The 19,506-nt window shown below is 29.2% G+C and overlaps 1 protein-coding gene across 1 annotated transcript in view; it reads right to left on the bottom strand.

The window, feature by feature from the left end:
• LOC129943368 (cytochrome P450 4c3) overlaps nucleotides 1–16,361 on the bottom strand; it is a 52,760-nt gene extending 36,399 nt beyond the window's left edge. The window contains exon 1 of the mRNA XM_056052756.1: nucleotides 15,975–16,361. Coding sequence (XP_055908731.1) covers nucleotides 15,975–16,185 — 211 coding nt within the window. The 5' untranslated portion in view covers nucleotides 16,186–16,361. The remainder of the gene's footprint in view (nucleotides 1–15,974) is intronic.
• Nucleotides 16,362–19,506: the final 3,145 nt, after the last annotated feature.

The raw sequence follows: 19,506 nt of genomic DNA on the forward strand, positions 1-19,506 counted from the left end.
CAATGCTGTCTTATAACGTTAAAGCAAGATATACCCCCTTGACATAATAAATGGATGGAACTTGCATCGAGGAGACTGAACATTTCGCTATTCTCGGTATCCTCAACCACCTCTTGTGAAACAATCACCACATACGCGATGTCGCTAAAAATGCCACAAGATGTCTGGGTTTTCTAGGGCGATGCAAGAAGTTTTTCTCCCGCTCTGATCTGGATGTTATCTACAAGACTTATATACGTCCGAGGCTTGAGTAAAAATAATTTCTTCAGCATTTTTTAAATGTTCACAATATAATTGTGTGAAGGGTATATCCTTAGATTTTTATAGAGTAAGGTTTTTAACTTATACTTAGGATAATTAATTCACTTGAATATTCTTTTTTTTAATGATTTATTATTTGATAAGTTTTACAATTTTCGATTTTTATTAAGTAATTCCTCCTGATTGTTAAGTTCGAAAAATTATTACACGTTTTATTTAAATTTACTTCGTCGTTGTTTATGTCTATAAATAATTTAATACTTCTTTGAAGTATGCCTTTAGATTATTTTTATTTCCATATTTCTTGGAATTGTTGGAAAACAGTATCATTTTCAATGCATACTAAACGGGATTTGTTTTTAAAAAAAATCAGAAATAATAATGTTTCTTATATCGTCTTTTGTATAATTGTTTTTGTAAAATACAATTCTTAGTTTCTTCATCATTTTCGTTCTGGAACTATTTGGCGGTTAAATAAGTTTGTTGCTTTTTTACTAATTGGATTGGAATGTGAATTTGCTATTTAACTTACTTGTGTTGTTTTCTATTTTTATTCTTAATAAGGCATCTGCCATTAAGTCTTCTCTTCTTTATTATACTTTAAAGTCAAATTCTTCTAACTTAATTTTCCATCTTTGTAATTTTACATTGGGTTCTTTCAAAGCTGAAAGCCAAACCAGTAGTCTATGGTCTGTTTTCATTAGGAATATTAGCCCATATTAGCTGTTCCTCATACAATCGAGAGCAATTCTTTCTCTGTTGCACATTCGTTTTTGTTTAATGTAGGGGACGCAAATGACAAAGGACCATGCGATTGTGATAAGACGGGTCCTATACCAAAGTTGCTTGCGTCTGTATTTAATGTAAATTCCTTATTATAGACTGAGTGGCCATTGAATAGATTATTTAATGGTATTTGAGTTATTTTTATTGATTAGCGCATTTTTAAACATATGGCGAAAGGTTTTATTATACCTACCCGAAATTAACTTTCTGTAATAACCTGTTAAGCTTAGGAACATCATATTTTATTTACAGTATTTGGTATGGTAAATTTTTCTATTATTTGTATTTTCTTGGGGTTAGGTTTTCACCATCTGTTGTAATAATTTGGCTTTGGAATTATGTCCGCTTTTTTAGAAATTCTGATTTTTTGATAGTGTCAAGGCATACATATACAACAAATTTTCCTAATGAATTTTTGAAGGACTTCGTTCATAAGCGTTTACAATATTGCTGGTGCGATTTTTAAACCGAAAAGCATACGCCCAAATTCGTAATGGCCTGAATGAGTAGAGAATAAAATTTTTTCCCTGTCCTTTCTATGAACTTCTATTATATGAAAACATTCTGGGAGGTCTAATGTTGTAAAATAATTAAAATGTTCTTGGAGCATTATAAGGTGAAACAGAATGTTTGATGATTCCTTTTCATCTGTACATTCGCAAGTACACGGTATGTGGCTAGTAAAAGAAAAATCATCTCCATCATTGTAAAAGGTACTTTTATGTTAGTTTATAATTTTTTGAAAGAGCTTGATTCTCTTCATTGTTCAAGTAGTCAAATCGAAGATTTTCTTGAACTAAATCTATAATAGTTTAGGTTATTGGGATCGTATTAAATTGATTAATGGTTTCAGAATATTCCCGTTCCTCTGCTCTGAAGAATATGGGTATAATCTGATTATTCATTTCGAATACTTTCTCTTTATACAAAATTTCAATTACCTACTTACTTAAGGTGGTGCTACAGTATTGTGTGAACTAGGGTTTACCCAACAACTTTCTCCTGCCAGCTCGGTCCCTAGCTAAATGTCAACAGTTGCGCACTACCAAGTTGGTGTACATACGGAACAGTGGATCACGCGAAGAAATTTTCTCTCGAAACGACCCAAGGTGCTTTCATCCGCTTATGTCACAGTCCATGCTTCTGCACCATATAGCAGGTAGGGGAAGGTAAGGGTCTTATATATCGACAATTTGGTAGTTTGAGGGCTGAGCTATTCAATTTCTTTCTTAGCCCATAGAAATAGCGGTTAGCAAAGCAATTCTTCATATGATCTCAGCACTGGTGTTGTTTAATGTGTTCATAGCGGAGACTAGGTAGACGAAGTCCTTAACTACCTCAAAGTTTCGTCTATCGATGGTGACGTTTTGACCGAGACGTCGGTTTGCATTGAAAGTCATTCTTGCACTTTGTTATGCCCTCATTAACCGGTAAATCCATTTTACCGCCTCTGTCTCAATGCTTGCAAAAGCCCCATTGACATCACGCTGATATCGGGTGTGTCAATGTCATCATCTTATGAAGTAGCGCGAATTCTCCATGGTAATCGTATAAAAACCATATCTTACCAAATCATCTATAGCTGCTTTAAAGAGCTCGAATTTCTCTATTCATTCAATGTAGTTTTCATGAAAATCATATAGCTGAAAATTACAATCTACTACTACTGAAAATATAAATTTTTGTTTTGGAATTATTAAAACTTTAGATATTTCGATTGGATTTTACGCAGTATGGATTTTTAGTGGTTATTCCCATTCCCAACCCGTTTTTATAAAATCTGTTGGTGCATCTTTTTCTCTTAAAAAGATATTTGTGGCACCAGTATCTTCTTAAAGGTGTTATGTTTTATCATTTTTGTTAGTTTAATAAAGGGGAGTGATCGTTGTTTTGAGGCTCCGAGGAACATAAACGAAAATTTGCATTGTCTTCATTATAATTCGTTTTTGGATCATTTTGAGTGGCACGTCGTATTTGTGTTATAACCTCTGAGATTGTTGCTTATAATTATTTGGGTTGTAATTTTGATAAGAAATATTTTTGTATTTATCATATCTATATATTTTTTGTTGGTTATTATTGCTTTGTCTTGAAAAGTTGTTATTTGGCACACTTTGTTTTGGTTGCCAGTTATTATGATTATTATGGTTATTATGTTGTTGATTCTTTTTATTAACTGGATAAAGTTTGAAGTTCTCGTCATCTTTGTTGGTAACCCTTATTTTGGTTGTTTGGTTCTTTATAATTGGAGCTAGGTCTTTGTTCTCTGTATAGATTGGTTGTAAAACCAACTTGTTCAAGTTCGTAAAGAGCATATTGTAGTGAATGTGGAATGAGTACAAGATTGTTCTCATATTGAGAGGTAATTTTTCTTTAAAGGCAATCAAAGCTGTGTCGTTGTTTCAAACGATTTTGTATGTTCTATTTTCTTGTACAGTTTTTTGATTTCAGTGACTTAATATTTTCAGAATATGATCACAAAATTATATATACGTATATATTATATAAATCCCCTCTGTATTTCGAATTTCTAAGAACGTGATACAATTAGGATATTTTTGTATATATTAAGAGTTGCTAGGATGGGTATGAATTTCCATAGCCCTTCCAGCCTGACCAGTAAGTTTACTTTTTAATATATTTATGCAAATTCTTTGAGATCCATCTGAATATTCGTTAAATGTGGATATAATATCATCTACGTTAGTTTAAAATTAAGGTAAATCTTCTGCTTTAATATCGAAAGTAGTAAGCTTGTACTGTATAGTTTAATGGATCTAAATTTAATTCTCTTTTTACCTACTGTGTTGTACTATTTTAGATTTGTTTTCTGTTGTAAATGTAACTGCTGTTCGATTGTAAGTGGTGGAGCCATGCTTTTGATTTCAGCTGTTTCTTCTGTTGTGTCATTTAATGTATCGAATCTTCTGGACATTTTTGATTATGAAAGCTTTCTTTGTTGTTTTTAAGTTTATTTAAAAATTTGATCTTTAATAGGTAGGGCTTTTGACATGGGTTGTTCCTGCCCAACGTTTTTTTATTTAATTCTGTATTTTTGTGTTATAACAATATAATAAATAATTCACTTTTGTTTTGATCGCTAAGTAATTTTATTTCACAACGTAATGTCTATTAATTCTCTGATTTGCTATCAGATATATTTTTTTTTAATATCAACTTTATTTCATTCCAAGATCTTAAGGCTAAGTTAAACAATTTTATCAAAAATAAATGAAAAGAGTAAACAATATTTAATTATATAAATTAAAATAATATCTCTTTATACACCTTACAGCAAGATTTAAGGTGAAATATTAAGGTTACTTTTATTATTCAAAAGAATAAGTGAAGAAGAAACATTAGATAGAAGAAATGTTATAACAATATTTTTGTGGGGATTAACGCAATGATTTTAAATTAAAAATCAATATTAAGTATTAATTTCAAAAGAACATTATTAATTAATATAAATATAAACACAAATATAAATATAAATTTAAATATAAATATAAATATAAATATAAATATAAATATAAATATAAATATAAATATAATAATAAATATAAATATAAATATAAATATAAATATAAATATAAATATAAATATAAATATAAATATAAATATAAATATAAATATAAATATAAATATAAATATAAATATAAGATAAATCAAATCAATGGATTAAAAATAAAATATATTTCAGAATGATCAACAGTAAAAAGCCAACGATTAATTGAGACTAAAAACTTCTATTCGTTTCTCACACATCTGAATTAATCCGGCAATTTATTAAATAAGCGGGTGCAGTAACCGTGTAAAAATTGCTAAAGTAAGATTTAAAAATTCTAAGAACATTCACAAAACGACGTAAATTAGTGCTCAAACTAGCTATCTCTAGAGCTCTCTCATTATTATAAGGGCAATATAGACTTAGGTGGTAGATCTGTCTTAAAACTTTATTAAGATAAAGTTGTAAATTGTTCGTATGTTCAACCCAAATAAGCTTCTTATCTAGTAAAACTCCCAAATATTTAAAGTGATCAACAAGTTCAATATCAAAGCAACCATCACAACATCGAAAACCTGGAACAGACTTGAACACCAGAACAGTTAGGTACATGATTAGTCAGGGAAAAACTTTCGGGAAAAATTCGCTTTTAAATAAAGAGTATGAATTTAGTCTTGCTCCTTATAACTAATTTAAGTGACCCAAACCAGTGGCGAAGAATATCCAAGTCATGGTTCATACTAACAAAAGTTTCAAAGTAATTATTAAAAGGCTGTAAGAATAAGTAGTTAACAAATATTAGTAACAGGTTAGGACCCAAAACAGAACCTTGGGGAACACCCATTTTGACATAAGATACTGAACTTAGAATATCTTTTACCTTTGTCATTTGGTCACAATTTGTTAGGTACGAACAAAACCAATCATAAACAAAGCCTCCGAATCCAGCATAATAAAGTTTTCTCAGTAATAATTCATGGTCAACCGTATCAAAGGCTTTGTAATGTCAATGAATAAAGCCGCCGTTACCTTGGAATCATTAATTGAGTTATAAATTTCACCACAGAATTTTAACAGGGCATCTTCTGTTGACTTACCTTTAAGAAAACCAAACTGATTATCACTAAAATAAACTCAGAAAGAAAAGACATGATTCTGTTTTTCATTCCCTTTTCAGAACCTTAAAAAAACGGAAAGGAGAGAAATAGGTCTATAGTTATTTAAATCTAAAGAGTCTCCTTTTTTATGTAAAAGTATTATTATAGCAGTATTAAGGAAATCCGGAAACACACCTTTTCTCGCACAAAGATTAAATATAAAACAAAGAACTTCAGCAATGTGAAAAGAAATATTTTTTAAGATACAACTGGAAATCATGTCATAGGAAGCCGAGTTTGACGATTTAAGAGATAAAATCAATTTCTGAATTTCAAAGGTAGAGAAGTCATAAAAACAGAAGCTATTTCCCTAGAAAATATCATTATCATTATGAACGGCATCAATTTAAAATTGATGAAAAATGCTGATTGAAAACATTAGCTACATCAGCAGGGTCTGCGATTATTTCTGTGTCTTTATAAATTTTGAATTCGACATCTCATTCAAAATTTCATTCACTAGTCCTCATTCCTTTTTAATATTTCCAACGTTTTCAGCAAGTTTATGAGCATAATAATAATTTCTGCACTCAGGTATTTCATTTTTCAAATCACAGCACAATTTGTGATAAAAATTCTTAAGTCTCGAATTGTTAGGATGCTTTAAAACAGATATTCGAAAATGGTTTTTCTTTTTCATTTTTTTTAAAAAGGATATCCAAGGCTTAAGACGTTTAAATTTGTTAGATTTTCTAGCAGTAGTTACGTTGCAATTTTAAATATATGCCTGTAACTTATTCAAAAATAGATGGGTCACTTGAAGCATGCACTTCATCCCAAAATTCAAAAGTTAAGGCCGAACGCAATGTAGTATAATTCATATTTTTAAATTTAGAGAAAAACACACTATTTTGCTTTTGTATTTTATAATCGAGTTGAAGATTAGTCAGAAAATGATCAGTTAATTTCAAATCATGCACCGATGATTTAAACCTATTTTGTTTTTTCCATGCAAGAGTATAAAGATATGGTTTAAACATGAACTAAAAGTTGGAGTTACTCGCGTTGGTTCATTAACAAGAAAACTAAATCCAAACGAAGACATGATTGAAATATAATTTTCAGCATCATTCTATTCAGATAAGATGTCTATATTAAAATCACCTAAAAGTGCCATATTTTTTGACATTAACAAAATTTAGACAAAAAAATTGAAACACTACTTAAATCCAACAATCCGCAATCTTCAAATTAATATTCTTTACTTTGCAAACCATATCACTTCGATAGAACACCGCAATACCACCAGCGTATACCAAAACGTAATTTGGAATAGTAAAGTTAGTTATTTAAAAGTCATAAATTCAAATCGCCGAAACAAAAATGAGATCCGGAAGGTGATCAATGGAAATCAGATTTTTTCTTAGACAACGAATATTTTGATGTATAACCGAAAAGCCATATACATTTATCAAAAATAGAATGATCTACACAAAGACAGTTAAATTCATTTAAATAAGAGGACGATAGCGTATTATCAATCAAACAGTGTGAAGGATTTAATAAATAAGACTCCATTTAAGGAATTGCAAAGAGATGTAAAATCAACACAGTTTCTGATTGATAATACCTTATCTCCATCATTTACTCGTACAAGCACTGTTGAGTTACGAACCCAAACATATTTAAACTTATTCTTAACTTTAAGATCCTTAAAATTTGTTAATAAAGAACGAGTGTACTTTGTTAGGCTGTCATTGATGAAGATTCCGTCCTGTATGTAATTGCTCCCTTTTGTATTTTTCTTTTTATTTTTCCCTTGATTGTTACTGGGATCAGATCCAAATAATTTTTTTGAAGATAAATTGATTTTCTGGGAATTCATGATTTTTTGTTTTTTAGCGAGTGAAACGAATTGTATACATTCAATATTAGTGGCTGATGGTTTACTGTCTAGCTTTGGCCTTACGTAACAAGATTCGATATCGTTAATACTTAAATTTTCCCCAATTCCTTCAACGTTTGTATTGCTTACATTAGGCAAAGGCTCCCGGAAATTACGCCAGAATTTTTTTTGGAAAACCGCCATAAAATTTTTCATACTAAATTCTGGCTTTTTTTCCTAGGAAAAAATCCCAAATTTTTCTGGCAAAATTTCGTAATTTCATGCATTTTTTCCTAAAAATTTTCTGGCGTTTTTTCCATTTACAGGCAAACAAAAACATTTGAAAAAAAAAAAACAGAAATAAAATTTCTGGCGTTTTTTCCTTTTCATGTTAAGGAAAAAACGCCAGAAAACTATATTTTGTATAAATTGTTGTAATAAATAAACAGTTTTACTACACATTCTTTGTCTCTATCATCTATTGTAAGAATTATTGTTTAGTTGCTTTCGCGAATTCATCATTGACACTTGACGTTGTGAAAAAAACATGCAACGTTGTGTTGTTGCCGTGCAGACATATGAAAATATGCTCGGAGTGCAACTTAAAGTTGCAAGCTCAAGCAGTTGCAGATTCAAACGAAAATTACAAATGTCCATGCTGCCGGGAAATCGTAGTAGACACTTTGCAAGTTTATATTTAGTAAAAATATTTTATTCTTTTCAAGTTTTTTAAATAAATTGTTACAAATAAAAAAAATTATTGAAAACTTTAGTAGTTTTTTGCGTGGCAGCCACGCGCCGTAACCGCGTCCGCAACGCCATAGCCGCGCCGCACCCGCGAATCCCCCCCGCGGGTGGCTGTCAGGGGCTGTTTTTTCCTGTTGTGATAAAATGTCTACAATATTGACCAAATGCAAAACAATTTCTCGTTTTTTGTCCAAATTGATATTAGGAAATTAGGCCAGAATATATCAATTGGCCTAGGCAAACCAACGATGTCAACGGAGCATTTCTATTGCATTTGTTCTGATACATTAACCCTCTGTTCCAGCACATCAGCTCTAGAAGAGAGAGTGACATTTTAATTTTTTTTTAGAGCTTCAGAATTAAGTTGTTGAAGCTTAATAATTTCGTTGTACAGAAGAGGCAGTGTTACTGATACAGGTGGTTCAATGACATCGGTAGGGGTAGCGGGACGTGATGGTAGTGAATCAGAGAAAGAACGGTACAGTTCAGTCTCAAAGATTATTGCTTTGGCATTGGAGGACAGGTGAGGGGTTGGAGCCAGTTGCAAAGGATCCGATGTCGGATAGTGGAGGATTATTATCAAGAGATGTACTTAAAGAGATTGGACTTTGTACACTATGTAACGATCTCTCTCCCAAACTTAAAAATCTCACGCAGATATAAACTCTTTTAGTTTTTTTAACAAATCGAAGTCTTTTTTCAGCAGGTTGGTGCACTTTTGGTGCAAATATACAGAGAGCATTTAATTCTTTGATCAATTCTTTCAATCTTTAACACACATAAATTGCACTTTATCTTGACTTATTTACAAAAGAGTTATTATCTTATATTTTAAAGACTAATTAAAATTAAAACTATGATTTTAACAGTGAACTTTATACAAGTAAATATAAGAGTCTAGGCTCAGAGCAAAACAAATATGTGCGTGTATTCCCCACATACTCACAACACGAATTCAAATTATTCGTAATCGCTTTAAATCATTTTGATTTTAGTTCAATTTTATATTTTTAGATCAAATGCTGCGATCCTTTTCACTGAGAACTAATATTTCTTGTATCGAAAGCGCCAATTTTGATTTATGTAACGAAAATAAATAGCAAAAACACCGATTTTAATATAAGGTTAAGAAAGATGTATTTATTTTTGAGCATTATTTCGTGCTGTTTGTTCCGTGATAATAACCTAATGAGGATGGTCTTGTTGTCTTCTATACTTAACTTATACTGTTTCGTAGAACAGAATTAAATCTATTATTATCGCGTTTACAAGAAGAATTGAATCAGGTTTTAGCGCCGTATAGACCTGGATAGGATCGACATAGGATTACTTTATCCAATCCCACAGAAAGAGGTGAATCGAATCGAATATTTGTTTGTAAACCTGAATCGGGGAATCGAGTTATTGGTGTGTGAGGTTTTGCTTGTGTGTTTTTTCCCTCTTGTTTATTCTAAAGCTGAATTTAATTTGGCACGAGTCCTTGTGTTAAGACTATTTTTAAAAATTTGAAATTTATTTGAAAGTTATTCACGTAGCCGTACGCACACAAATAAAACCCAAATATCATTTCGATTCCTCGATTCAGTGCCACCATATACCTGGATCGAAATCTAAATTCGATTCGATTCAATTTCTCGATCTCCTCTTGTAAATAACCAGTGAGCGATCATTACAATGTAGATTGTTTCATGGTTGTGTGTGTGTTTAGTAATTATCTCTTGTAAGAGTTGATAGCCCCATATAAAATATCGTGGCCTTTCTTTCTCATCCTCGTATCTCTATTTCACCAGGATTACAGTAGGAAGGAAAAAATATATTATTTTGTTTTATAATTTTGAAAGCAAAATGTGTGAATGTCATTTCATTTAAACTTACAACATGCATAGCTTTCAGGTAATGCAATAGTACATTAAATAACTCACTCCAGGTGAGAGAAGTTTTTGCATTACGAGGTAACAGTATAAAGTACTCCAATACAATCGTTTTAACATACATTTCAGATATGAGGTTGTTGCGTTAAAACTAATAATAAAAGAACCAATAAACTTTTTTATATTTATTATACCAAAAGAAAAGAACAATTTTAGGAAATAACAAATTTTAATAAATGTAGTGGAGCTTCATTCTTCATGAGTCAGATTGTCAAAAAAAGGAGTGAAAATCTTTTGGTAAAAGCTCCTTTAAGCTCTGAAGATCATCCATTGATTGCCCTGATATTAACTACACAAGGATCGCTGGATTTTTTCCCTGGTGGTTTAGATTAATAATCCGTACAAAGTCTGCAGGAACGAAGAGCTCTTTGTTTTTATTTTTAATTTCAATGGTAGAATGGACCGAATCACTTGACATCTAGGTGTGTCCTACTGCTAAATATTTCTGATAAATATTAGCTTTGTGTTTAATAGTGAAGTTTTATTTTCCAATCCTTCCAAAAAGTCAATAATGCATGATGCAAAACATTTGAATCAACGCCACCCTCCCCCTCGTGCCACACCTACCAAAATACACTACCATCACCCGCATTGTACAATGTTAATTGATACACAGCGTCAACTTAAAATATTGCGCACCAGCAGACATCATGGGAATATTTTATACAGCCTGCAAATCTACAGTAAACAGCTGTACCTCACCTTTTAAACATCTTTCTTTGTCTGAATCCTTTTCCTGCCGTTCTCTTTCTTTTGCCTGAATGTGCGTTTGATACTCTCCTGTTTCAAAATTAAAATTTTTAAATGCATAGCATAAATCGCATTGGTGCTTTTTAGGTTTATAAAGGGTAAGATTCATATCATGCACTGTTGTCAAAAAGCATTTATATGAAGCTTTTTCTTCACAAGAGATGTTGTCTTTACTCATGTAGACTTCGAAAGTCTTATACAATTCTATTTTAGTCGCAAATCTACATCAACGTATTGTTTACTTGTACTTTTTGGGCAATAATGTGATGGCAATTTAGGGACTGCATTCAAAAAAGTTTTGATGTGCTCCGTTTTGGTAATATTAATGGATTTGAGCCCATTTACCGTTGGGGCTTTATTTGTCATAGATATTTCATTTTTAGTGCTCTTGACCAAATTTAAAACTGACCATTCCCCCATACAGAGTGTATTCAAAAACATTTTTTACACACAGGTTTTATAAAAATACGTAAAAGAAAATCATATTGGCCAGCACAATATTATTACAGCGATTTTGACAACACGACTCGGTTTAAGAATTTCACAGAAAATCAATAAAGCTTGCACAAACACTCTCATTACGGTAAGTTTGACGGCTAAACGATAAGAATTTAAAAAAAACGACCGTTTAAATCTTCTTTTGAAAACGAGACAAAAGTAAAGCTAAGTCCATACGATTGCCAGATCTAACAATGTTGTCAGATCTGTTAGTGGAAAATATGCTTTAAATATTTTACAACATTCTCTATTTACAATATTGTTGAGAATATCATTTCCAAACCAAAGTCAGATTATCATCTCATCAGCTAATTGTTTTACACTGATAAATCTGACAATTTTGGAAGATCTGACAATCGTCTATCTTTGGCCTCTCTTGATGCAATGTATGAAGGGCAACAACCACGTATCTTTCATTTTGGGTTATGATGACGTATTGTTAAAAACGTCGTAAATGTGAGTTTAGAGGTTCTTGCAGTAAACAAGGACAAAGGAAGTAAGATAAGAGGAATTTGCACTGTCATATACGGCTAACTTGAGATTGCTATTCAGATACGGGATTTTTACACTTATGACGTACACAGGAACGATGCGTTATCTGAAAAAAACGAAAAACTAAAATTTTGCAGATACGAGGTTGAGAAAGAAAGGCGATTTTTATTTAAATAAATTGACAAACCAAATAATTATTTTGTTCGCTGCTTTCAGTTGTGAGTGCTTGATGATCTGATATACAGTAATGAACAAAATTGTCTGTACAGTTAATTTTCGTTGGTTAAGCCTAGTACATACTTCCTCGTGAAGTGAACGTTCGCCAGTGGAGAAAGTGAACTTTTGACATTGCTCACTGGTACACACTTGTGAGTACACGTTGTGAACATTTGACTTCAGCTTCACCAACAGTTCCCGTACATTTTGCACGTGAATTGCCCGTGAACGAAAACTCTCCACTTTGTTCTCCACTCAGCTTCACGAGCAAGTTCACGGGTGAACCAAAAACTGAAAATTGTATGGGTTCACGAGATGGTTCACAAGTATGTACTAGGCTTTACGGAAGAGCTTTTTGTCTTACCCAATATTTTTCCCTTAAATTCGTATATTTGCGAAAGTATAGCCCTTACTGTATCATCGTTTTATAATCTGGTTGATTCAATTCAATATCTATTATCACCTGTTTCAAATTATCATGTGCATTTTACTCGTCTTGGATCGATCTTACCTCGGTTGGGGGATTCGATTCTAGATTTGATAAGAATTTCTTTCCCTTACAAACTTAATCTGTTTTATTTTTTAACTTGGTACAGTATTTATATTTTTTTTATTGCTTAGTTAAAAATAAATAAATTATTTGGCGCACCAGTCGGTTTGAGAACTAGGCCTAGTGACTGACAACTATCAAACATTTTTGATTGGTCAAAAAACCTGTGATTCATTCCAAGACACAACTCATCCTACGATAACTAATCCCGGAAATGAAAAATACTTGAAAACATACTTAACGAAAACAATTGTTTGTGTATTCAACTAGTTAGACCAGGATGGAAAGTAAATTATTTAAAGATAAGAAAAAGGAAGAACATGTATGTTTAAATTGTAAAGCGATCGCCTATTGGTTGTGTAGTTAGGCAGGTGTCTAAAACGAATGAAGAATAGTTCATTGGCGTACTCAGCCATGTTTATGATAATAATGAAGGAATGTAATTTGGAGGTAGAAGGTACTTACAACAATCCAATCACATTCCTTTTTTCCTACAAGTTTTTAGCGCAAACATGGAGTTATTACGTTCAGTTTATTTTTTTCGTTAAATTTTAAAAGAAACAAGCCTACGAATAGGTACAAGAAATTGCTATTCATGTTTTGTTTACAGTCAGGCCCTTATGCGTTTTTGGGTTAAGTTATCAAGTGACAGTTAAGCAATAGTTGTAGAGGTTGCACGTAACACCTATACAGGTATAATGTGTATACATACGTTGAAAAAGTGATTCTATTATAAAATACATATACCTACTATTTCTGGTCCGTTTTTTAAACTTGTACTAAGTATTTATTCTTTTATATAGCCGAAGGCAAGTAAAATATGTGTGAAACAACCTTATTCGTAAAGAATAATATTTTAAAATCATGTATACAAAGGTACCAAGACAATACTTCTTGATAGACTCTTGAAAGTAGATTCTTGATTAAACATATCATATTTGTTAATCCGATACAGTGGCGCTACATAGGGCCATTAATTTCGATAAAAGATAGTAATGTAATTACAAATTTCAAAATAATGCGCTCTTTCAGGCACAGTTAAAATAATTTAAAAAAAAACTATTTTAACATTCAAAAATTTTACCCGAAAAATAAGTTTGTCTTCAAAATTTTAAATGCTATTCTATAAATCAAAAACCCTTGATTTTTCAATTTTTTTTTTGAAAATCATTAGAGCGGTTTTTTTTTAAATTAATTTTTTTCTATATAAAATTTTTCAATCCTGTTCAAGAAATATTTTTGGTATGCAGTTGTTTAGTGATTATAAATATACGCTTTACATTTGAATTTCGTAAAAAAATGGTGACCCGTTTTTGAGATAAAGAATTTTGAAAAATAAAAATTCAATATTTTTTTAAAAATTAAAACAATACAAAATTGCATTTTTATAATCAAACATTGTTAAGGCAATATAAGAGCTTATTCAGAAAAAAAATTATTGAAATCAGTTCATAAGTTGCTGAGAAAATTAAAAAGCAAAATAACGGTTCTATGAGCGGTACCTTTCCAGAGCAATACAAAAATATGTTTTTCTTATTAAAAGAAGCCAAGTTAAAAATTAAATTTAAGAGAAAATTAAAAACAAAAACGAATTTTCGTTTTTTGACCAAAACAAATGTATGGGGGTCACTGTTTGATTTGATCTTAACAAAAAAATTAAAAAAACGCCTAACGCGAATCTGCTCAAAACCTCAACTTCCAAGTTTGAACTCATTCGATCCAATTGTTTAGGCTGTAGGAGTGTGGACAGAGAGACAAAACCGACCGGACGGAATTGCGGGACCCACTTTTTTGAGTTCTCTACCTACGTAATTTCATGTTTGATTAAAATCTCGAGTTCGAAATTTTGCACGAATGCAGATCTTGCATATATATAGTTCCTAATATGTCACAAGTAAAAAAGTGTGGTAACGTTTTGTGGATGCATTATGACCTGGTGAACCCGTGGGTTGGTGTCGTCCCATACACGGCTATTTTGCTTTTTAACATAGCCATTCATCCGAAAATGCGCCTTGTCACTAAACATGATTTTTCGTTCTGCTGCACACGTTCTCGCCCGATCTTGCGTTCCTTAAAAATACTGGTGGTGGCTGATTGCTTACTGAACTAGACTTCTCAAATTTGGCCACCAAACGGTGAAGAGTCGATTGTGAAGGGCCACCACGTCCACCGTATTATTATTATTATTATTATTATTATTATTATTATTATTATTATTATTATTATTATTATTATTATTATTATTATTATTATTATTATTATTATTATTATTATTATTATTATTATTATTATTATTATTATTATTATTATTATTATTATTATTATTATTATTATTATTATTATTATTATTATTATTATTATTATTATTATTATTATTATTATTATTATTATTATTATTATTATTATTATTATTATTATTATTATTATTATTATTATTATTATTATTATTATTATTATTATTATTATTATTATTATTATTATTATTATTATTATTATTATTATTATTATTATTATTATTATTATTATTATTATTATTATTATTATTATTATTATTATTATTATTATTATTATTATTATTATTATTATTATTATTATTATTATTATTATTATTATTATTATTATTATTATTATTATTATTATTATTATTATTATTATTATTATTATTATTATTATTATTATTATTATTATTATTATTATTATTATTATTATTATTATTATTATTATTATTATTATTATTATTATTATTATTATTATTATTATTATTATTATTATTATTATTATTGTTATTATTATTATTATTATTATTATTATTATTATTATTATTATTATTATTATTATTATTATTATTATTATTATTATTATTATTATTATTATTATTATTTTTATTATTTTTATTATTGTTATTATTATTATTAATTCCAAATAAACATTTTCTTAGCATAAGTAAAAGCCTTCAATAATACGGTTTTTGGTTCGAATATTTTGCTTATAAATGAATTATTAGTTCCAAAAACATTAATGTTCCCAAAAGGTCAAACATAGACCTTTTGTAAACATATTCAAAATGAATATGGATAATTTTGAACATCTTAACCCACATATTGTTAGATAAATTTTGAAGTGACCTTGATTTACGATTAGTTTTTTAGTAACTAGACATACATACAAAATTTAAATACAAGAATGTTAACAATCAACACAGAAAAAAAAACAGAATTAAAGTTTAAAAATACTAATACGAAATTTGTCTTACCATCGTGGTCAACATTCATCTCAACGGCATTACCCAATAAAGGCAGTGAAGCTGGGCCAGGAATTTTATCAATTAACTTAACAATTTTTGCTCTTTTTGTTTTGTAATAAATAACACAAAATATAAGCATTACACTAAGAACAATAGTTGACGTAGTAAACAAATCATTTAGTTGTTTAGAGATAACACCAATTGCATTTATTTTAGACATAATTAATTAAAATTTAACTATAACATTCACAAACAAAATTAAATGAACCTAAAAAAATGTTCAACGAAAAACGCCACGACCAAAGCACGCAAAGTTTAAACTTTTAACTAGCCTAAGAAACTATGTCGCTTAATTCACGATTGAAGTGGCAAAACTAAACTAAAAGCAGTCCATCAACAACTCGAAGCTTTAAGATAAAATGATTTTAATGTAAAATGCTGTTTGGCATGAAACAGGCTAGATTTATACACGTTGTCATTGACACTAACAAAAGGTAGTACAGTGGGGTACAAAACGGGTCATAAGCTTCACGAAAACCATGAGAAAAATTAAAGAAGGTCACTATGGCTGTGCTTTCATTTATATGGTCTACATAATACCTACAATACAACCAACTACAATATGCGGTCTTTTCCATGGTGTTGCTTTTTTTAAAAATAAATGTCTTACGTTGGTGATCACACGGTAGGTAATCGAGAATCGAGACTAAGAAGTTGGTTAATTCATTAAAATTAAATTAAAGTAAAATAAATTAAATTAAATTAAATTAAATTAAATTAAATTAATTTAAATTAAATTAAATTAAATTAAATTAAATTAAATTAAATTAAATTAAATTAAATTAAATTAAATTAAATTAAATTAAATTAAATTAAATTAAATTAAATTAAATTAAATTAAATTAAATTAAATTAAATTAAATAAAATTAAATTAAATTAAATTAAATTAAATTAAATTAAATTAAATTAAATTAAATTAAATTAAATTAAATTAAATTAAATTAAATAAAATTAAATTAAATTAAATAAAATAAAATTAAATTAAATTAAATTAAATTAAATTAAATTAAATTAAATTAAATTAAATTAAATTAAATTAAATTAAATTAAATTAAATTAAATTAAATTAAATTAAATTAAATTAAATTAAATTAAATTAAATTAAATTAAATTAAATTAAATTAAATTAAATTAAATTAAATTAAATTAAATTAAATTTAATTTAATTAAATTAAATTAAATTAAATTAAATTAAATTAAATCAAATTAAATTAAATTAAATTAAATTAAATTAAATTAAGTCAAATTAAATTAAATTAAAATAAATTAAATTAAATTAAATTAAATTAAATTAAATTAAATTAAATTAAATTAAATTAAATTAAATTAAATTAAATTAATTTAAATTAAAATAAATTAAATTAAATTAAATTAAATTAAATTAAATTATTTAAATTAAATTAAATTGGTTATAGCAGCGGTCGATGACAAGTGTAGAACAGAATATGCGGCACGAGTACGATAACTTTGGCGACAAGATAAAATTACGGTTTTTGGTAGAAGGGCTTCATACAAGCATTTTTTGCTATGATAGGGGAGTCTATCTCTCCCCGTTTAGGCGGTAGGGGCAATTTAAAAAAATATGTGCATTAAATGGAAAAAAATAATTAAAAAATAACGGGGCACGAGTACGATAACTTTGGCGCCGAGATATAATAACGGTTTTTGGTAGAGGGGCTTAATACAAGCATTTTTTACTATGGGAGGGTGGGGGGTCTATCTGCCCCCGTTTAGGCGGTAGGGGCAATTTAAAAAAACATGTACTTTAAATGGAAAAAAAATAATTAAAAAATAACGGTAATACTTACAATTAAGTATTATACCTTTTTTTAAAGCCAACACTTGTGTCTAGTAGCTTGTTTTTAAATCAAGTCAAAACTATGCATAGTTTGCGAAAAACACTGTTTTAAACTCAAAATTTGGTAAAAAAAAAAGTTAAAAATATGGTTTAGAGTGTAATATTTCAAAACTTTTAGATTATCTACAATTTTTTTTTTTAGAATACATTGCCCTTATTTATTTTTGATCGAAAACTGAAAATTAGATGATTTTATGTCTTTTAGTTTTTGAGAAAATTGAAAATAACCACAACTACTATTTTAATTTAATTCTTTTTTTTTGCTTCAAAAATCTTATTTTGATAGTAACAATGGTAGGTGCAAGTTTGGTTGTATGCAACAGTGGGATCCGTAAGGGGCTCACTATAGGATTTGGGGTGGGTGCAAGTTGGAGTGCGTGCAAAGTGAGGAGGGAGCAAGGTTCGGTGAGTGCAAGATGAGGTGCATTCAAAGTTTTTTTTGCATTTAAATAAGCTGAATTAAAAAATAATTGATATTATATACATAAACATATGTACATATATGTCATGTCCATTTCAATCTCTTTTTTTCTAAATATACCGTTAGGTACTTGACAAAAACTTTAACATTTAATATATTTGAGCATAAAAATATATTGCATTACCTCCTCGTGGTGCATTCTGGGTTATGCTAAATGAATTGCTTTACTTTACTCACAAAATGACCTAATCTTTAACAATTATCCTGAAAGTAAATACCAAAAAAACTAAAACTAAAAAAAAAGTAGTTTTAAAAACCCCAAAACCAAAATAAAACAACAATCACATATGTAGGTATATACGAAATTTCTAATGCCTAAGGGGGGGCATGCTGCCCCCCTGCAACCCCCCTGCTTCGGCTCACTATAGGATTTGGGGTGGGTGCGAGTTAGGGTGGGTGCAAGGTGGAGAGGGTGAAAGGTTCGGTGAGTGCATGCAAAATTTCATATGCATCTAAATAAACTGGATATAAAAAAAGTAATTTAATTGAAATATTTTGTTTTGGTAATTTTCAATTTTCTCAAAAACTAGAAGACATAGAAACATCTAGTTTTCAGTTTTCGTTAAAAAATAAATAAGGGCAATGTATTCTAAAAAAAAAATTGTAGATAATCTAAAAGTTTCGAAATATTACACTCTAAACCATATTTTTAACTTTTTTTTGACCAAATTTTGAGTTTAAAACAGTGTTTTTCGCTAACTATGCATAGTTTTGACTTGATTTAAAAACAAGCTACTAGACACAAGTGTTGGCTTTAAAAAAAGGTATAATACTTAATTGTAAGTATTACCGTTATTTTTTAATTATTTTTTTTCCATTTAAAGTACATGTTTTTTTAAATTGCCCCTACCGCCTAAACGGGGGGAGATAGACCCCCCCCTCCCATAGTAAAAAATGCTTGTATTAAGCCCCTCTACCAAAAACCGTTATTATATCTCGGCGCCAAAGTTATCGTACTCTCCCCAATAACGGTAATACTTACAATTAAGTATTATACCTTTTTTTAAAGCCGACATTTTTGTCTGTTAGCATGTTTTTAAATCAAGTTAAAACTATGCATAGTTTTTGATAAAACTAGTTTTAAAGTCAAAATTTGTGCAAAAAAAGGCTTAAAGTGTAATTTTTCAATACTTCAAGATTA

Source organism: Eupeodes corollae, chromosome 1 (assembly GCF_945859685.1).
Source record: "Eupeodes corollae chromosome 1, idEupCoro1.1, whole genome shotgun sequence".
NCBI lineage: Eukaryota > Metazoa > Arthropoda > Insecta > Diptera > Syrphidae > Eupeodes > Eupeodes corollae.